The sequence below is a fragment of the Rhamphochromis sp. 'chilingali' genome (assembly GCF_963969265.1).
Source record: "Rhamphochromis sp. 'chilingali' genome assembly, chromosome: 10".
Classification (NCBI taxonomy): domain Eukaryota; kingdom Metazoa; phylum Chordata; class Actinopteri; order Cichliformes; family Cichlidae; genus Rhamphochromis; species Rhamphochromis sp. 'chilingali'.
In genome coordinates this window covers 15,699,399-15,716,329 of record NC_137937.1, presented here as the reverse complement: position 1 = coordinate 15,716,329, position 16,931 = coordinate 15,699,399, and the positions used below count along the sequence as shown (strand labels likewise).

The window sequence follows — 16,931 nt, the reverse complement described above, 5'->3', positions numbered from 1 at the left end:
GCTCTGCCGCTTCTCACTATCTCTGTGTTTGATGTCCTTTGCTCTCGTTCAAGTGGCAGTTTCACTCCTGCCTTGTCTGTGGAGCAACCTCAGACGCTGCGTCTCCACTGTGACAGCTCTACGTGAGAGCATCAGACCGATAGTGTCCGTCTTCCTGGAGTTTGGCACCAGCGGCGGCGTATCGTTACTTTGAGCTACCCCTAAATACCTCCAGTACCTCAACTCTTTGTGCAATCTATCACCTGAACTAAACACGTTATTTTAATGACAAGTCCAAATGTGCCTGAATTTCTACAGCGTATTTATTGGAATAAAAATCGTACAGACACCTTTTGTTATCACTGTCAGTATTTTAGGTCATGTAAATCCACAAGCGCACACATCCTCAATCCAATAACTCCCAGACACTTTTAAAAGATACGTACGTGACACTTTATTGCATCAGTTCCACTAATAAATAGTACTCCCACTCCCTCTGTAACCCAACAGATGGTGCTAGGATCCACTGCAGCATCCTTGATCAATACATCCAGTCAGTAAATCAAAAAGTGTTTCGAGTGTGGGTTACAAAAGTACCTGTAACAACATTTCACTGGCTCAGAAAAGGCTCAAGGGGGGAAAATGAAGTCCAAGTTAAGGCTTGATTGTAAATGCAAGATAAATATCTTTAAACTTAAAGAATGCAGGCTTAAAAAAAAGCTGCTCCTATTCTTTCTCTACTGCATAACTGTGTGTGTGTGTGTGCATGCAATGTCACTTTTTTTCTTGGCTTCTGAATTTAAAAGACACCTGGGATCACAGACACACAGCTTGGCATTTGGCTTCTGACCAAAGTCAACGTCTACAGTATGACATGCTGCCAAGCGACTGTGTGTATACGTGCCCTCAGGGCCTCAGAATAACTTCATAGCATACGATCTGCAAAATCAGTTCATGTTTGGCTACAAAAGCAACAGTGAAACCGAAAAAAAGAGATTTGGTTTATGATTGCCAAAGCCACCAGAGACAGATTTTTGGTTTGACATTTCAGATGACAGTAACATTAACATTTTAAATGAAAGAGTAACTTCAATAATATAAAATTCCTTCCAAAAAACCAATTAACAAACAAATGTAACAAGAGGACGAAAAAAAAAAGAAAGAAGAAAAGCTACAAATGGTCCCAAGATTGCAAAATGACGGTGGCAAGGTGTGGGCTGGCGACTGCCTCTACTTCAGGTTTGCAACTTTATCTCAATTGCATTACTTCATTTTATTGATAAAAAGAAACCTTTATGCGAAAAGTCCCACACGAGAATGAAACGCTAAACTGCACCCAGAGAGCGTTTACAGTAACAGGATCGTGTCGAGAAAAATAGGAAAGAGTGAACGAGCGACGTCTCAGACTCTGGTGTAGGTGGTTCCTCTCATTAACTGAGTGGACCAAAACCAGAGTTTAAAAAACCGAATTCCTGGGCTTACACACAGCAACATTAGAAGATTTATGATAGTATTCACAAACTTTTTCTGATCGGACATTTGATGCTGCTCTTTGCTGCGTGTCCTCAGAAGAAAATCCAAGAGGGGAAAGTGTATCAAAACCACACTGCAATTATGAAGAAGCGATGACCTGTGGCTTGGAATGATTCAAGACTGTGGTTTACTTCAACAGTGGAGTAAAGACACTTTGAATGATTAGCTGCCAAGGAAAAAAAATCCCAACTAAACTACAAATCATTGCACTAAAAGAGAAAATGAGCCAGTGAGGTCTTTAAAGCGTAAACTACTGTCAGCTTTAACATCAGCTTCCAGAGAGCCCAATCAGCAACAGATAAACATGGAAGGCATGCCCATAAATGGCCAGCGAAGGTTGATACAGGTTCACCCCCGAAAAAGTGATATGCACGTTATATGTCATTCCCAACCCATTCCTTGCCACCGGCAACAACAAAGAAAAAACAAATGTTGTCAAAGCTTTCTGATAAAAGAAACAATGCAACACTGTGATAATACACAACAGTGAGATACAAGAGCGATTACTGAAAGACTGCATAAAAAAAAGAAGAAAAAAAAAAGAGCCACGACACACAAGACACAGGACAGGACGTCATCTTCTGATGGTTTACTTCACACAGACGCTTCCTTTGGGGTCTGTGCTTGAATGTGTGTCTATGCCAAGCTTTTGTTGTTAGTGATGAATGGTGCGGCTCACTCTACTGTCACGGACTTGGCCAGGTTTCTTGGACAGTCCACCTGCGTTTAAACAGAGGAGCAGACAATCAATAGCCTTGCAGATGAAAAGGACACTGTTGCTGCTGTTGACTAAATGCTGCTGTCAAAACACCCGAGTATGATTTATACAAATCTTAACAAAAACATACTTTAATCTGCGAGCCAGAGATATGGCGGTTTGGAAGAACTGCTCTTGTAATTATCACACATGTCCTGTCCAGAGCGCTTCTCCTCCCCTCGGACAAAATTACATAAAACACAGGGCATGCGTGTGGTGGAGCTGTTTGTTCTACAGAGCTGCACGGCCAGGACGTTTCTCTGAAATGCTCTGAAAAACTGACTAGATGCTGACTTTGAGTTAAGCTGCTCACTTTGACCTTTAAAATTCCTCAAAAACAGGAAATCAAGGGGACAACACATCTAAGTCAGTTCTGCAGCACCAGCACAAACATCAGTAACAGCTTGTGGGCTTTGCCAATAAATGAAACAATCGCAGGTCGGAATTCGCGCACAGATGGAGGTTATTTACATTTCACTATAATTCTTTCAGTGTGGCAGCTAACCACATCGTCATCACCTTCACCACCAAGTTTGCCAGTTTACATCGTTCACAAAGTAGGTTACATTTTCAAGCGAGTTGGGGACATGCTGATTTACAGATATAAACACTGCACGTTTATTCTGGCAGTGTTTCTGCTTACAAAGCAGTCCTGAGCGACAGCGCTAGATGATCAGTGACAGGCTAATAATAACAGAATATCTCATTTATATTGTGCTCCAGAATCTTTTGCACAACTGTCTTCTTTTATGTCCTGAAATGAATCATCGACGTATTTTACACAATCATACTCTTACTACACCTGTAAACACAGGTATACTGATGATGACTGTAAGAGTGGAAATCACTTGGGAAAATGGTATCTCCAAGAAATGTTTGAATTAAGAAGCATGCTGGATTGAGAGTTGTTGCTGATCCTGAAGGGAAAGCACTTACATCGTAGCCTCTGAGGACAGCCAGGTGGAAGGACAGCAGCTGCAGAGGGATGACGCTCAGGATGCCCTGCAGGCAGTCCAAACAGTGAGGCACTTTGATGGTGCGGCTGGAGTTTTTGATGGTTTCGTGATCGTCCTTGTCGCAGATCACAATAGGACGACCCTGTAAATGAAACAAAGAGATGAATATAGTGTGTTTACTGCACAATGATGGAGATGCGCTGAATCAACCTCTCCCCTTTCACCGACTGAGTTGAAGGGCCAGAGGTGACGCAGTGGTCAACATACTTTCGGGGTTTGAACTTAATGAGTTATGATGCAAACAGTTTTCAGAAAGGAAAAAACTTAAATGGATTCAAATAAACTCACTTAGTCATTTTCCACGATATAATAAACACTGTAAAGTGTCACATTTAGTTTTTATTTGTCAGAGTTTGTTTGAGCATTTCAGGCAACTAAACAATCTGGGCTGATCACTTGTGACTGGATTATAAAATAAACCAACACACCGACATTACAATAAGGCTGATCACAAAACATGCGCCATGTGCGATTCTTACCTGGCGAGCAACAACTTGCTGCAGGGCATTCTGACACTTGACATAAGTGTGGTCTCTCATTATGATCATGATCACCGGCATGAGTTTATCCACCAGGGCCAGCGGGCCGTGTTTCAGCTCTCCTGCCAGGATACCCTCTGAATGCATGTACGTGATTTCCTTGATTTTCTGCAGGGGAATGAAAAAAAACATCCAGACTTTAGATAAATACAAGCCTACGCTGAAATTAACAATCAAGCTGTCAGATGATAAACTCGCATGTGCTCACCAGTGCTCCCTCCAAGCAGGTAGCGTAATGGTAGCCTCTGCCCATGATGAGCACACTCTTCTGCTGGTACAGCTCTGTTGCCAGCTTCTGGATTTCATCATCCAAACTGAGGACCTCCTTAATCAGATCTAACACACACACACACACATTTTTTTTCTTGTTTCAAGAGGCTGACTGGCAGAGACAAAATATGAAAAAAATATTGCAGCAACATGAACCTAGACTCAGCTTCTAATGTTGGGCAGGGAGTGGCAGACAAGCCAGACATTCCTTATTAGGTTACTATTGGGGACATGCTATCATGTGCTTTAGATTCACAGAGTCATGCAAGAGCCCAACGCCAAAATCTAAAGCTATTCATCCGTCTGCCCCCCTTCCCGCTCTCTCTCGTCTTCTGATCCTTTTGTTGCCGTTTAAGTTTGTCCTCTAAGAGGATTTAAAAAAAAAAAAAAAACACCAACAAAAACAAAACTAAAACAGGCTGTGGATGTGCTTGATCTTGGGTCTGAGAGCTAGTTTTTCCAGTCTTTTTGTGTTTAAACTAGAGATGGACCGATCCGATATTACGTATCGGTATCGGTCCGATACTGACCTAAATTACTGGATCGGATATCGGAGAAAAATAAAAAATGTAATCCGATCCATTAAATATCACGAAAGCACCTCACAAAACTTGCAACACGCCGTAACTCGCCTCAGAACGTCGGAGCAGTATGCATCACGTGATAGAGCAGCTGTGGCATGCGGGACCTGTCGGTGGTCTGGATAGCATTTGGAGCTTCGCTAGCAACCTGGCATTTCATCTCCGACAAAGTTATCCCCGAGAGAAGTAAAGCAAGTGTGTAAGTCCATCTCTGAATGTTTGTAAAGCATTCCCACGTTAAGCTTAACGAGCGACTGCCTCTCGCTCTCCGGCTGCTACTTCAATCGTGAAACTGCTTAAATGATCAGCTGATCGGCTTTTCTGTCGCAGTCCGTCTCTCTAGTTTGCTTTTGGCCCATTTTGCGCCAGAAAGAGGAAACCAGCGGCTGAACAACAGCAGCACGTTTAAGCTTGATAAGCTGTTGTTACAATTTATTTAATATTACTTTCTACACCAGGATCTTTTTCTACGTAGCTGACGGCTGGTAACTGTGCAGGGGCGGATCTAGCAAAGTTTAGCCAGGGGGGCCGATAGGGCATTAACTGGGAAAAGGGGGCACAAAGACATACTTTTCTTTCTTATTCTCATTTAAAATGTCTAGCTTTTAATAAATAATTATCTGACACCCAAAGTTTTAATTTGATGTAAAATGAATAGAAGTCAATTACTGTATATAGTGACTATTAAGTCTAATATATACCCTAGTAAGCTATAGTACATTTTCCTTTGGGAAGGTACCATCTGTGCAGTCTGCAATTTTGTTGAAGAAAGATGTTGAATCTATTTAATATTTCTTGAAAAATAATTGATTTCTGTGCATTTTTTTTCACACTGCATCAAATTAAGGTTGATTACGTTGATTAAGCATCATGAGGTGGAGCGTGAGGGGTGGTTCCCTATTTTTTATTTATTTCTTTTTGTTGTTGCTGGGAGTTGGAACCCTATTAGTTAGGTTGCTTAATATTTACGCTAAGTACTCTTTAAAATACCAGAATAGGGAGGATGGTGTAGGTCTAAGTTTATTAGATTGATCAGTATTGCTGAACTATGAAATATTTTTTTTGTATACAGGTATAACAGAATAGCTTTAGTGTAGTTGTTGTTTTAAACTTGAGTATGAACTTGCAGACTTGCAAAATGCAGCAAGATATTTTAAAAAACAGTTTTGTTGATTAAAAAACACTATATCGGATTCATATCGGTATCGGCAGATATCCAAATTTATGATATCGGTATCGGTATCGGACATAAAAAAGTGGTATCGTGCCATCTCTAGTTTAAACTTCACATATGATCAAGACTTCTCTGGCTGAATTACAACACATGTGGTGTGACTTACCTGGAAGCACTCTTAGGCCCTGGATTATCTCACGGCGCCTGGGCTGCACTGAAATCCTGTCATCGCACATCAGGAGGGCAAACATGATCAAGGCCACAAACTGACTGGTGTAGGCCTGAAGACGAAAAACACAACAGAGAAAGTAGAATATTTATTAACTGTAACACAATTGCTAAGATGCGGTTTCTTTGTCTGTCTCTACTCTGACTAATAAAGAAAACAACTGCTCCCTAACTATTTGTATGAAGGTCACAAAGTGGACCGCCACCACTGCACAGTCAAAGCTTGCTTGCTTGTGACCTCATTTCTAGAGGGAATGGTAGATTTCCTATTTTGCAGCTCAATATCGAACCAACGAAGCAGCGACCAGATCACGACTTGAGCCTTTCGGTACAGATTATGAAGCCATGTCCTTCTTTTTCGCTTTGTTTTGATTGCAAATTTGGTCTCCAGTTTATAATCTGCACCAGATGAAATATGGAGAGGTGGGTTTTCATACACATCAAGCAGCATTATAAAAAAAACAAAAAAAACACACGCAGTTAAGTTAGTGCTGCTCATCCTAAAAACCTTTGTAGCCACATATACCACAGATGATGTCTGATCCTTCTGGAAATGTCGCTTCTTATAACCTCAACACATCTGAGACTGTGCCTGCCGTCATCGCCGCCCGCACCCTCTCCTTCCTTCATCTCCAAGCACGTTTGGAGGTCTTCCATGCTCATTTAGGAGATTCAATCAGAGTCTGAGAGAAGCCAAGTCAATTCACAAGACTCTCTGGACTCAGAAATGCCAATGTGCAGGGCCAAGAAAATAGCTGTAAAACCTTTACACACCGTTTCTTTTTTCTTCACAACAACACACAAATCGTAGTCCTTCAGAGCTGTGGCAACATATTTAACCCACATATTCAACCGTTGATCTCTTCCATATTCATACTTTCAAACTTGTCAGTGCTTTCCTGATGCACAATGTGCCAACTTTGACCCTGCAAATGTGAGCATGCATGCATACACAGCTGAAACATAAAGAAAACACAACAGCTGTGATCTAGAAAACAAACTTTGTAATCCTGTAAATTCCCAGTGGAAAGAGTTATGTAATTCAAAAGCAGTCTTCTCTCATTTACTGTCGGCTGACCTGCCAGAAGGATCTGCCTCATGATAGCATCAAAGTGTTTTGTCTTTTAGTGCTAATTTATGCCATGAATCTTGAATATGAACAAAGGAATTGGAAATTCCCTCATTTAAAGTTTAAAAAAAATCCTACGAGCATGAAAAAGCAGAAAATTGAGACCAAATATATGAATTTGGGATGATTCAGCATGTGATTAGTTGCAAACCAAGTCAGTGTTTTGATAAGCTTGGTTGTTAATGTGCAACATTCGGTTGAGGTGGGTGTGGGTGTGTGGCCCTGCCAGCCGAGCAGTAAATGATGGCGTCTCTGAGGCGTGCTCTGGGACTTTGGAGCAACACAAGAGTCACTGAGCCAAGAGCTGGGGCAGGGAAGGACCTGCTCCACTTTTCCTAACTCTCTCTCTCTATGCTCCCTAGAAAGAGCAGGGGCTTCAACTCCTCTGCTCAAATCCCAGCTGGCAAATGCTTTCGGTGAGGGGGTGGGAGGGGCATGAAACCAAGTGTCCAAGGTTTACATGAGCTGAGATGAGAAAATCAGGCTTCTTTAACTCCCTCTGGGATAACGGTGGAGGACCACATCAACTTCCAAAAGGCGGGACCAGAATTGCAATGGAGTTTTCATCTGGGTTTCATTCAGAGTCAGCGAGCGTCGAGTTCATTTATGAGATGTTGCAATTAACTGGTGTACAGTACTTTAGCTAAGCATCAAAGGCTCAGTTACAACAAATCAAAGAAATCATGCGCTATATTTCTAACTTGAACGTAACAAATTCATTTGGTGTGTTGCCTCTGAAAATATTGTCATAGACAAAAGCAGAAAAATTAGTAGATTGCTTTTTTAAATGGAGCAATAAGCATTCACTTCAACTCCAAGGGAATGTGCTGTTTTCAATCATCCACATCCAAGCCTGCCACAACAAGGTGAAAACACACCCAGCAGTACATTCATCTTCATCACTAATGACTCAGTCTCACTGGAGTTTAAATAGAATGAGTAGGAAAACTCTATGGCTGGAAACTTGGTTGCTGCCCAGTGAACTGATTTAAAAAAAATAAATAAATAAAAATTTGGAGCCTGCAACTGGTTGCAAGTTGTTTGGCAACCTGTCTCCAGCTCCAACTGACTGCAATCACCGTCAGACACATTGGTGAACATTTGAAAGGCGGAGTCCACTCAACTGGTTATATCGCTATATAAGATTCCTGAGCCCCTGTCTCATTATGCAGTGAAATCGTCATCCAACAGCAACTATGCCGATATTTGTGGAGCAACTTCTGACTTTCTCTTCAAAATCTATGAGGTTCTGGCTAAATGCATGCAGTTAATGTGAATTTATTTGTATGTAAAAGGCAACAGATTTTCTATTTTGGTTGATTTATCACACACAGATTGCATGTAATTGGCAACTTGGCCCCATTCACCCCTCAAAATGATTACAGACTGACTCTGTCTTATCACCATTTTATCACTCTTTATATAAGTTGCTATGAAGGAGGCAACTGACAGCGGGTAGTCACAGACCTGGTCCCTGTGTTTAAAGTAGCCATTTCAAAGATAGCAAGATAATAATAACAGTAATTTTGGTAATGCTGTGTAGCATAATATAACCTAACCTCAAGAGGTTAATGTAAGAAGTATCCTTTCAATCTCCAGTGACACAATAAATGCATGTTGTGGTTTTCCACTTCCACGGCGCATAAAAGCTGCACTCATAAAAACCGCAGAGTTAATTAGAGCCACGGTTGCCATGGTATACCTTGGTGCTCGCTACTCCGATCTCTGGCCCGGCGTTGATGTGGACGCCACAGTCAGTCTCCCTCGAGATGGAGCTGCCCACTGTGTTAGTGACGCCCACAGTCAGAGCCCCCCTCTCCTTACAGTAGCGCAGGGCCATGAGGCTGTCAGCGGTCTCCCCTGCGGGGTCGGCAGAAATGGAAAACACAACCCGTTTATGGAACGTAACAATTCACACAATAAAACTGATTTACTGACTTTTGCACCATAAACTAGTCTGATTTAAGACAGCTTTACAGAAAAAAATAATCCACAGGTTTCAAAAACTTTGACTCAGCATTTTGAAAAAGTTGAGCACATAGAAAGATAAATTAAGAAGAGCCCCCAAATAGAAAGTGGAATACAAATGGGGAATGTGCCACAGATCAAGTCCAGATGGCACTGGTCTCCACACCTGACTGGCTGATAAAGAAGCAGACATCGTCTCGGAAAACAGGCGTGTTCCTGTCCAGGAAGTCGCTGGCCAGCTCCACCATGACAGGCAGCTCGGTCAGCTCCTCCAGCACCTGGCGGGTCTGGGAAAAAAAACAACAGCATCGATTTGTGAAAACGTGCCAGCTGTGCACAGAGCATAGAGTGTGGCAGGACACGAAGCTCATACCACAACACAGGTGTCATATTTCCTGTCATATTTTCCTCTTGGATTCAGTTTGATTATTTTTCTGACGGGACTTTGCACCAAAGAACAAAAGGTGGTTAAACAAAAGACTACTCACTGCTACTCCTGCATGATAGCTGGTGCCACAAGCAATGAGGATAAGTCGGCGACACCTCTGAATCTCTTTGATGTGATCCTTAAGTCCACCCAGTGTCACTGAAAAGCACAACAAACTGCTCAAAGACCACAAACACCCCACAGGAGAGATGGGACATTTTACACTTAAAAAATGTACTTATAGCTGTAAAACTTTTATAGGGCGTCCTTGATCCTTATTATAATGAACTAAAGGTAGTTGCACATGCAAAACTAAATTACTTGACGCTAAAGACTACAGTGAAAGCCAAAGATTGACATTTTTGAGGAATTGTCATTTCTTGTCTTGGTAAATATAATAATAAGGCAGTGCTCCAACCTGTGTTGTTGTCAAAGTTGACTCTCCCTCTCATGGTGTTAACAACAGACTCTGGCTGCTCAAAGATCTCCTTCTGCATGAAAGAGCTGTAGTTGCCTGTAAAATGAGGATCAGATATCACGGGAACATTTCCAGAATTAGTCAAAAAAAAAGAAAAGAAGAAAAGGTAAATACCAGTTAAGCACTCAGTGATAGACTTTTTATAAGCCCCATAAAACCCACATGAACTCAACCGAACGAGAGAGGTTTTGTTTACATGTATTAAGTGTCCGAGAATGCAAACCACAGCCTCCTGAAGGAGCAAAAACAAACGTCCTCACTGTGTTTTATTGACAATCAGGCCTTCCTGGAAATGAGAGTACTTATTGGGTAAACTTTCTTTCTCTATTAAGATATTTGGAGCCATAGCATGAGTCATGCCTCAAATGAAATAAAACGTACTTTGAGAGCAATTTGGGTCATTCGAATTAGGTTATTCAGCAGAAGAAGAAAAAACTAGGAAATGAGAGGAGAGAGGCTGAGTAATGACAGGACCACAAAGGAATGTCGAGTGCAGCCAACACCGGCTCACCTCTGCCCTCTGCTGGACTGCTGAGGAAAAGTCAGTGAAAATGAAGAAAAAAGAAAATATAGACAGTAACCATGAGATTTAATCTCCTTTTTTTTAGCTGTGTTCATACTGAGCAAACTTCTTAGACTCATGTTCCTCATTTAAGGACACAGCAGCAGGATAGATGAAATACTTCAATTCCAAAAGTCCAATAACTGATTAAGTGCATGTAACAAGTTGATTCTTGGTGCAATTTTGCATGCAAAACAGACCTTATGCACATCGACTCCAAGTCCTAATCAGGGTCTGACAAATATAAAGTCAGTAAGGATTACCTAACAGCCCTGGGAAGCAATTTAATCCTGACTGATTATAGATTTGTCAGATTCTTACAGACCTGGAGTCGATATGCGTAAAGGTCTGTTTTGCATGAAAAACTGTCCCAAGAATAAACTTACATGATTGTGGGGTTTTTATTATGATTTTGTACACGAAAAAAGGGAAAATAATGCAATAATAAAAATGTGTCCTAATTCCCATAAGTGAACGCTTTAACTTTGGTGACTTGGGAAAATAATTGTTTTTCTTTAACAACAATTAAACACTGAGAAATGCTTTTTATTGGGTGCATTTGTCTAAGCATTAGTAAGGGGAACTGTACTTTTTTTTAAAAAGCCACAAATTGCACATTGTGCTATACATAGGATATTAATGGCTTCACATTAAAGCTAAAATTTAAATTTAGCTTTAACAAATCCAGCCCCAGGATTTGTTTGAGTTCAAATCCTGGGGCTGCAGTAAAATGTTGAAAAAGAAGGAAACAGCTGTCTTACTACAAACCTAGCATAATATTTCAACTCGGGTCAAGAAGGGAAGATGGGAGTAATAACATCTTAAAGCAAAGTGGTTTGTTTTACCAACAGTGGTTTCTCTGGTGGCGCTGCTAATCTAGCAAGAGTGTAACGACTTGGATGATAACAAGAACAACCTCAGGGCAAACCGTTAAAAGCAAGCCAAACTATGTAAGCAGCTGGTCATCGATTATGACTTGCAGGATAATAACAGGATTTGAGACTAAATTAATGGCACACTATAAATGATTTATTGACCATTAGTGTGGGAAAGGAATGCATGTTGTGAAGAGAATTCGTCCCTCCACTCACCCATCATGATCTGCTGTAGTTCCATCTGCAGGGTCTGGATGGCACGGGCTGGGTAGTCTCCAGCTGTGCGCTTTATCCTGTGAATCGACAGCCGGCCATCCATCACGGCGGCTACGTCGTCGTCCTCGAGGAAGATCACCCGGTTTGTGTGCTCGATCACCGCGCTGTCGTGACAGATCAGAAACCACATCAAACGTTTGATTTTTGATACACGCATAAAGCAGGCATATAAAGAACATCGTTGTGCACTCTAACAGTATCTGCTTACCTCGCATCAGATGCAAAATAGTACTCCACCGCTTTTTCATCTACTGGAAACAGGCAGGTGTCCTGGTCTGTCCTGGGTAGGGTGCTGCAGCTCTTCTTGTCTTTAGTAGCTGGGATGTAAAAGAAAACAGGCCTCAGGCAATTTCATCCAGCCACATTTGGATACATTTGACTAGAAAGAGAAACTATAACTACATGAGCGGTAGAGCACAGGAATATGATCGCTGGACAGCTTGTGATCACTGCGCACTCCAATCAGCAGAGGACCTCCCCTCCTGTATAAACCACAAGAAAATATTCATTTTAAACCACATCCTGATATTTTACCAGTATATGGTCTAAATGCATCGCAGAAAGGTTTCTTATACTGTCAGACTTCAAAATGTATTGTATACATTTTGACCCGTCTTAGACGTCACTTTAGGAGATTTAAGATCAGCCATCAGTGTGTGAGTTTACCTTGTACCAACCACCTCGCCGGGATAGTGGACACTCTTGAAGACCAGTGCAAAAGCTCCTTCCTGCAAGGCAGCAGGTCAAACAGGAAGTCAGATCTTTTTACTGTCTGATTGCTTTTGCATCTTTGGTGTACATTAGCAAGTCCTTACCAGCTGCTGAGTCACACGTTCAACCAGCGTGGCGAAACTGATGTCGTCGCTCTCCCGGTTGTCATACATGTACTTCACCAACTTGGCGATGCTCTCTGTGTCAGTCTCTGACTCGAACTCATAACCTTTGCTCTCCTACAGAAACGAGAAAATGATTTCGCTTTACAAATCGGAACAATGAAAACACATCAAGAAATATTAATGAAAAACATCTGCTCACCAGGAATTTCTTCAGGTCTTTGTAGTTGGTGATAATGCCATTGTGAATGACTATGAATTCTGCAAACCAAAGAGGACTGTCAGAAACTTAACACAGAATCAAACATTTAGCTGTTTCTGTACCAACTTGAAACATCACTCACCATTGTTTTTGTCAGATCTATGTGGATGACTGTTGACTGGGCTGGGCTCACCGTGAGTGGCCCAGCGAGTGTGGGCAATGCCACTGTGGACATCAAACTCCACATCCAGGTCAATATCCTGCTGTTCTATAAATCAAACAAACACACCCCCAAGACAGACGACATTAAATATGCGAATTGCACCACAGCGTGCAGGAAGGAAAATTGAGGATTCGGTCAACTATTAGTTCTCTCTAAACGAGCAACAATCTCAGCTTACTGTGGATCTCCTCATCCAGGGCCTTCACTTTTCCACGCTGCTTGATCAGCTGGATAGATCTGGCGTTGACCTCCCAATCTTTGCTGTTGCCCCCATCAATTCCAACACCTAATGAAATTTTTAAAAAAGTTAGAAATAGCTGAATCATAAAGATGGCAAGGCCGTAGGTATTAGGTATAACGGTGGTATTACTATTATGTAAGTAAAGTCTTCTTTTTGGTCCAATGTCTGAGAAGAACTGAAAGAAAAAAAAACTATTATTTACTCAGTATAAGGAAAAATAATCATAGTGTAAATACAAGGTCAGACAGCAGATTCCTTGAAGAAGATTGCTGAAACTACCAAAATGGATGTGAGGGAAAGTACAAAGAAGTGGAAAACCAGAGGGATAAATATAACTGCCTCCACAGAAAACAAAAAAACAAAACAAAAAAACAAAATAATAATAATAATGTAACATAAAACTGAGCAGAACAAAGAGCGAGGAACCAGGAGAAAAACAAAAATCCCAGCATCTGTTGGCACCGTATATAAAACACCGGGACACAACCACACATTAATCAACACGTAACCACACGCAAGCATAAATCAGGCACAAGTCATTAGTGTTGGCATGTATTACTGAAAAACAAAAAATCAAGTGTGACTTTCAGGACAGTTGCTGCATTAATGTTACATTGGAGACCAACAAACTATTACAACATTTTGGCATTTCTTGAGTAACCTCTGAGGAGGTCTGAACACAAGAAAAACAAAACAAAACACAATTTAAAAAAAGGCAGAACTTGTTGGTGATGAGTCTCTCTTTTTCTTACCAGCTGAATCATAGCCTCTGTACTCCAGACGACGTAGACCTTTAAGGAGGATCTCAAGGATTTCACGGCGAGTCCTTGGCACGTGGTAGTTGAGATAGGCAAAGATTCCTTGGGGAAGGAGGGAATAATGTTTTAGAAAGCTTTTCTTTATAAAGAATTTGTGCTACCAAAAGGAGATTTTTTTATTTTTTTATTTGCAGTTGGAAGGGCAGATCACTTGAAATGCCTGTCAGACTAATACCCCTGTAACATTTGGGAGTGATGTTTAATTCATGTGGGTTTGGTGAAGGTTGGCTGAAGTCACTATTACAGTATTTAAAAGGTTTTTTCCGATGCCAAAGGACATCTCACAATCTGTATGCTGCATGGATTTATCCCATCAGCTGGTTTTTATTTTAAACAAGCTTTGGATTCATTTTGAGTTAGAAATTGTTTTTAAAACAATTTTAAATCTTAAAACGAAACTATTTATGATGACAATGATTACGTAAAAGGTGGCTGGTGAAACCACAGAGAACGTAATTGGACTCCTTCCTGGTGTAGCAGGCCAAGAATTACTGGGAGTTGTCGATCTGCTGCTATTCACAGTTCAGTGCCAGACAAACTAATGTAACACACGAGAAACAAGTCATACAGGCACTGGAAAACCTGATATAGTTATCTCTTGGAAGATAGACCTGTTTAAAGACAATTAAGTATACATATATAGACCTGCCGTTTCCCTAAGATAACCTCTTGCCTACGTAAAGCAGAGGTAGGGGAATTGTCAAAGGAATGACAAAAATCAGACGCGAGATGTTTCTGTTTCCCATCTGTAAATCATTTTAAGATATTTACCTTGTCACTAAGACTTGAGATTTATTTGTGTGTGATTACTAACCCAAGTGAGAGACCATTACGATACAGAAACAGGCCAGTGTAAATCAAGATTTCAGCATTTTATTGGCAACCTCCATAAATAATGAGAATTTCCTCCCTAAAACATCTGTCATCCAGTCTAATAACAAATACACAAAGGAAAGGAGTGACACCATGAATGGCAAAAGGAGTGGGCATAAAGTGCAGCCCTGTTACAGGGCTAAACACTAACCAGTGGACATCCTGGCTCAACAGAGCATTCATTCAGAAAAGCAAGTGATGGGGGTGGACACTGAGGGGTAAAGAGAGACAAAAGGGACCCTTCTGCAAATAATCAGTGCTTAATGGTTAACCTAAGCAAAGTGGCACCTTACTGTGACAAGAGATATTGATAGCAAGGTGGCTTGGTTATGGAAGTGCTCTGATTGTGATAACAGTGAGAGAAAACAGATGTCAGGTATCAGTCATAGGACTGAGATAGATGGAGACGGCGGAGACAGGACAGGATTAGAAAGCATCAAACTGATTATGACCACTGACGTCATATAGACAGTGAAAGACTGATGTTAATTCACAGCGATACACCAGTATTATATAGTACAATATTTGCTAAAGCCTTTGGCACTCTTTTAAGGGGTTGACTCAATTTGACTTAAAAAAACATATTTGATTTTATGTTTTGTTTATCCTATTTGTATGTGTACAGCATTTTGTGGACACTGGTTTATATGTTAAAGTGCTTTATAAATAAAGGTGGTATGGTATGGTATGGTATTATCCCAAAGAACACAGATCATCTAGTTACACTTTCATTTTTTATAATAACAACGAGCCTAACTCGTTTTCCAAGGTCTCTGTCACAGTCATCTAGATCCACAGTAACAGACAGAGATTTAGCTACTGGAAACTTACTCGGCTGGTAATAACGTCGTAAAGCAGGTTACCATTTTAATGTCGCACTCAAATATCGACTCTGCTGCTCGATCGTGTTATCCCACATCAAGCAGCTTTCAGAGTAAAACGGAAAAACACAGACCGGTTTATATTTAGCTGGCTAGCAACATCATGTTGGCCATACAAAACTCACTTTAGCCTCCCCTAGCTCATTTCCAGCATTTATCCTCAAACTAACATGGCAATAGCTGAATAACTATTCAGCTAGCTATTCTGGTGAAACGTGAACCACACACATTCAGCGCCTATTAGTATAAATATAGAATAAATGCACTACTCACCACACATGGCTACAGTTCTGCTGCCAGTTACAGCTACTCTGAAGTCGGTAGCTGGGAACGCCTGTCAATAAGCTCCGCCCCCGATGGTTCCTATGAATCATAGCCAACCGCGTTCTTCCATGGCGCCTTCTGATTGGTCGGGAGATCTGTCGATTCAGGTTGCGCCTACAGACGTACGCATTTCTGACGTGGCATCAGGATGCGATTCGCAGCCGGAACATCATGCAGATCCTGCTGCTGCTAGAGTCAACATCGGCCCACAATGGAAGGCCTGTGCTTTCTACTGGCCGTGGAAGGAAAATATTGCTAAAAAGGCCCAAAAGCCTGTGTATGCTCTGGCGATTTTAGAATTACTGAGGTACAACGTCCCTCAGTAGAAATCCACCAATGCTTTTTAAAATTTTTATATGCAAAATTGCCTTTTATGGTTTTTTGGTCTTACATAGTTTAAATGGTCTATATAATTTTTGTGGAAAATACCCACTTTCTATTTTACCTTCTTTTGGTCGCTCTGTTCATGTGTCACCACCCTGGATCATCTGACCTTATTGGTAGTATCCTTTTATGCCGCACCAACCCTCTGCATGTCCTCCTCTTGCCTGGCAGCTACATCTTCAACAACCTTTGTCCAGTATATCAACCATCCGTCCTCTTGTGTTTCAACTGCTCAACTCGAGCTGTCCCCCTGACGTACTCATTTGTAGTCCTGTCCATATTGGTCATTGTCAATGGGAATCTGAGCATCTTCAACTAGGCCACTAGTTGGAACACTTATGTACAACAAAGCAGACAAAT

General features: G+C 41.2%; 1 protein-coding gene across 1 annotated transcript; it reads right to left on the bottom strand.

Annotated features, from left to right (window-relative positions):
- Nucleotides 1-408: 408 nt before the first annotated feature.
- On the bottom strand, nt 409-16,270 carry gfpt1 (glutamine--fructose-6-phosphate transaminase 1). The gene is made up of 19 exons (XM_080892901.1): nt 16,137-16,270; nt 14,044-14,151; nt 13,229-13,336; nt 12,970-13,095; nt 12,828-12,886; nt 12,608-12,742; nt 12,459-12,520; nt 12,195-12,274; nt 12,001-12,109; nt 11,733-11,896; nt 10,020-10,115; nt 9,663-9,760; nt 9,341-9,461; nt 8,909-9,066; nt 6,016-6,130; nt 4,033-4,160; nt 3,765-3,932; nt 3,206-3,367; nt 409-2,232 (listed from the first exon to the last, which is right to left on the bottom strand). Exons 1-19 carry the CDS (start codon nt 16,141-16,143, stop codon nt 2,188-2,190), a joined length of 2,049 nt encoding a protein of 682 aa, XP_080749027.1. The 5' UTR covers nt 16,144-16,270; the 3' UTR covers nt 409-2,187.
- Between the last annotated feature and the right edge of the window lie 661 nt (nt 16,271-16,931).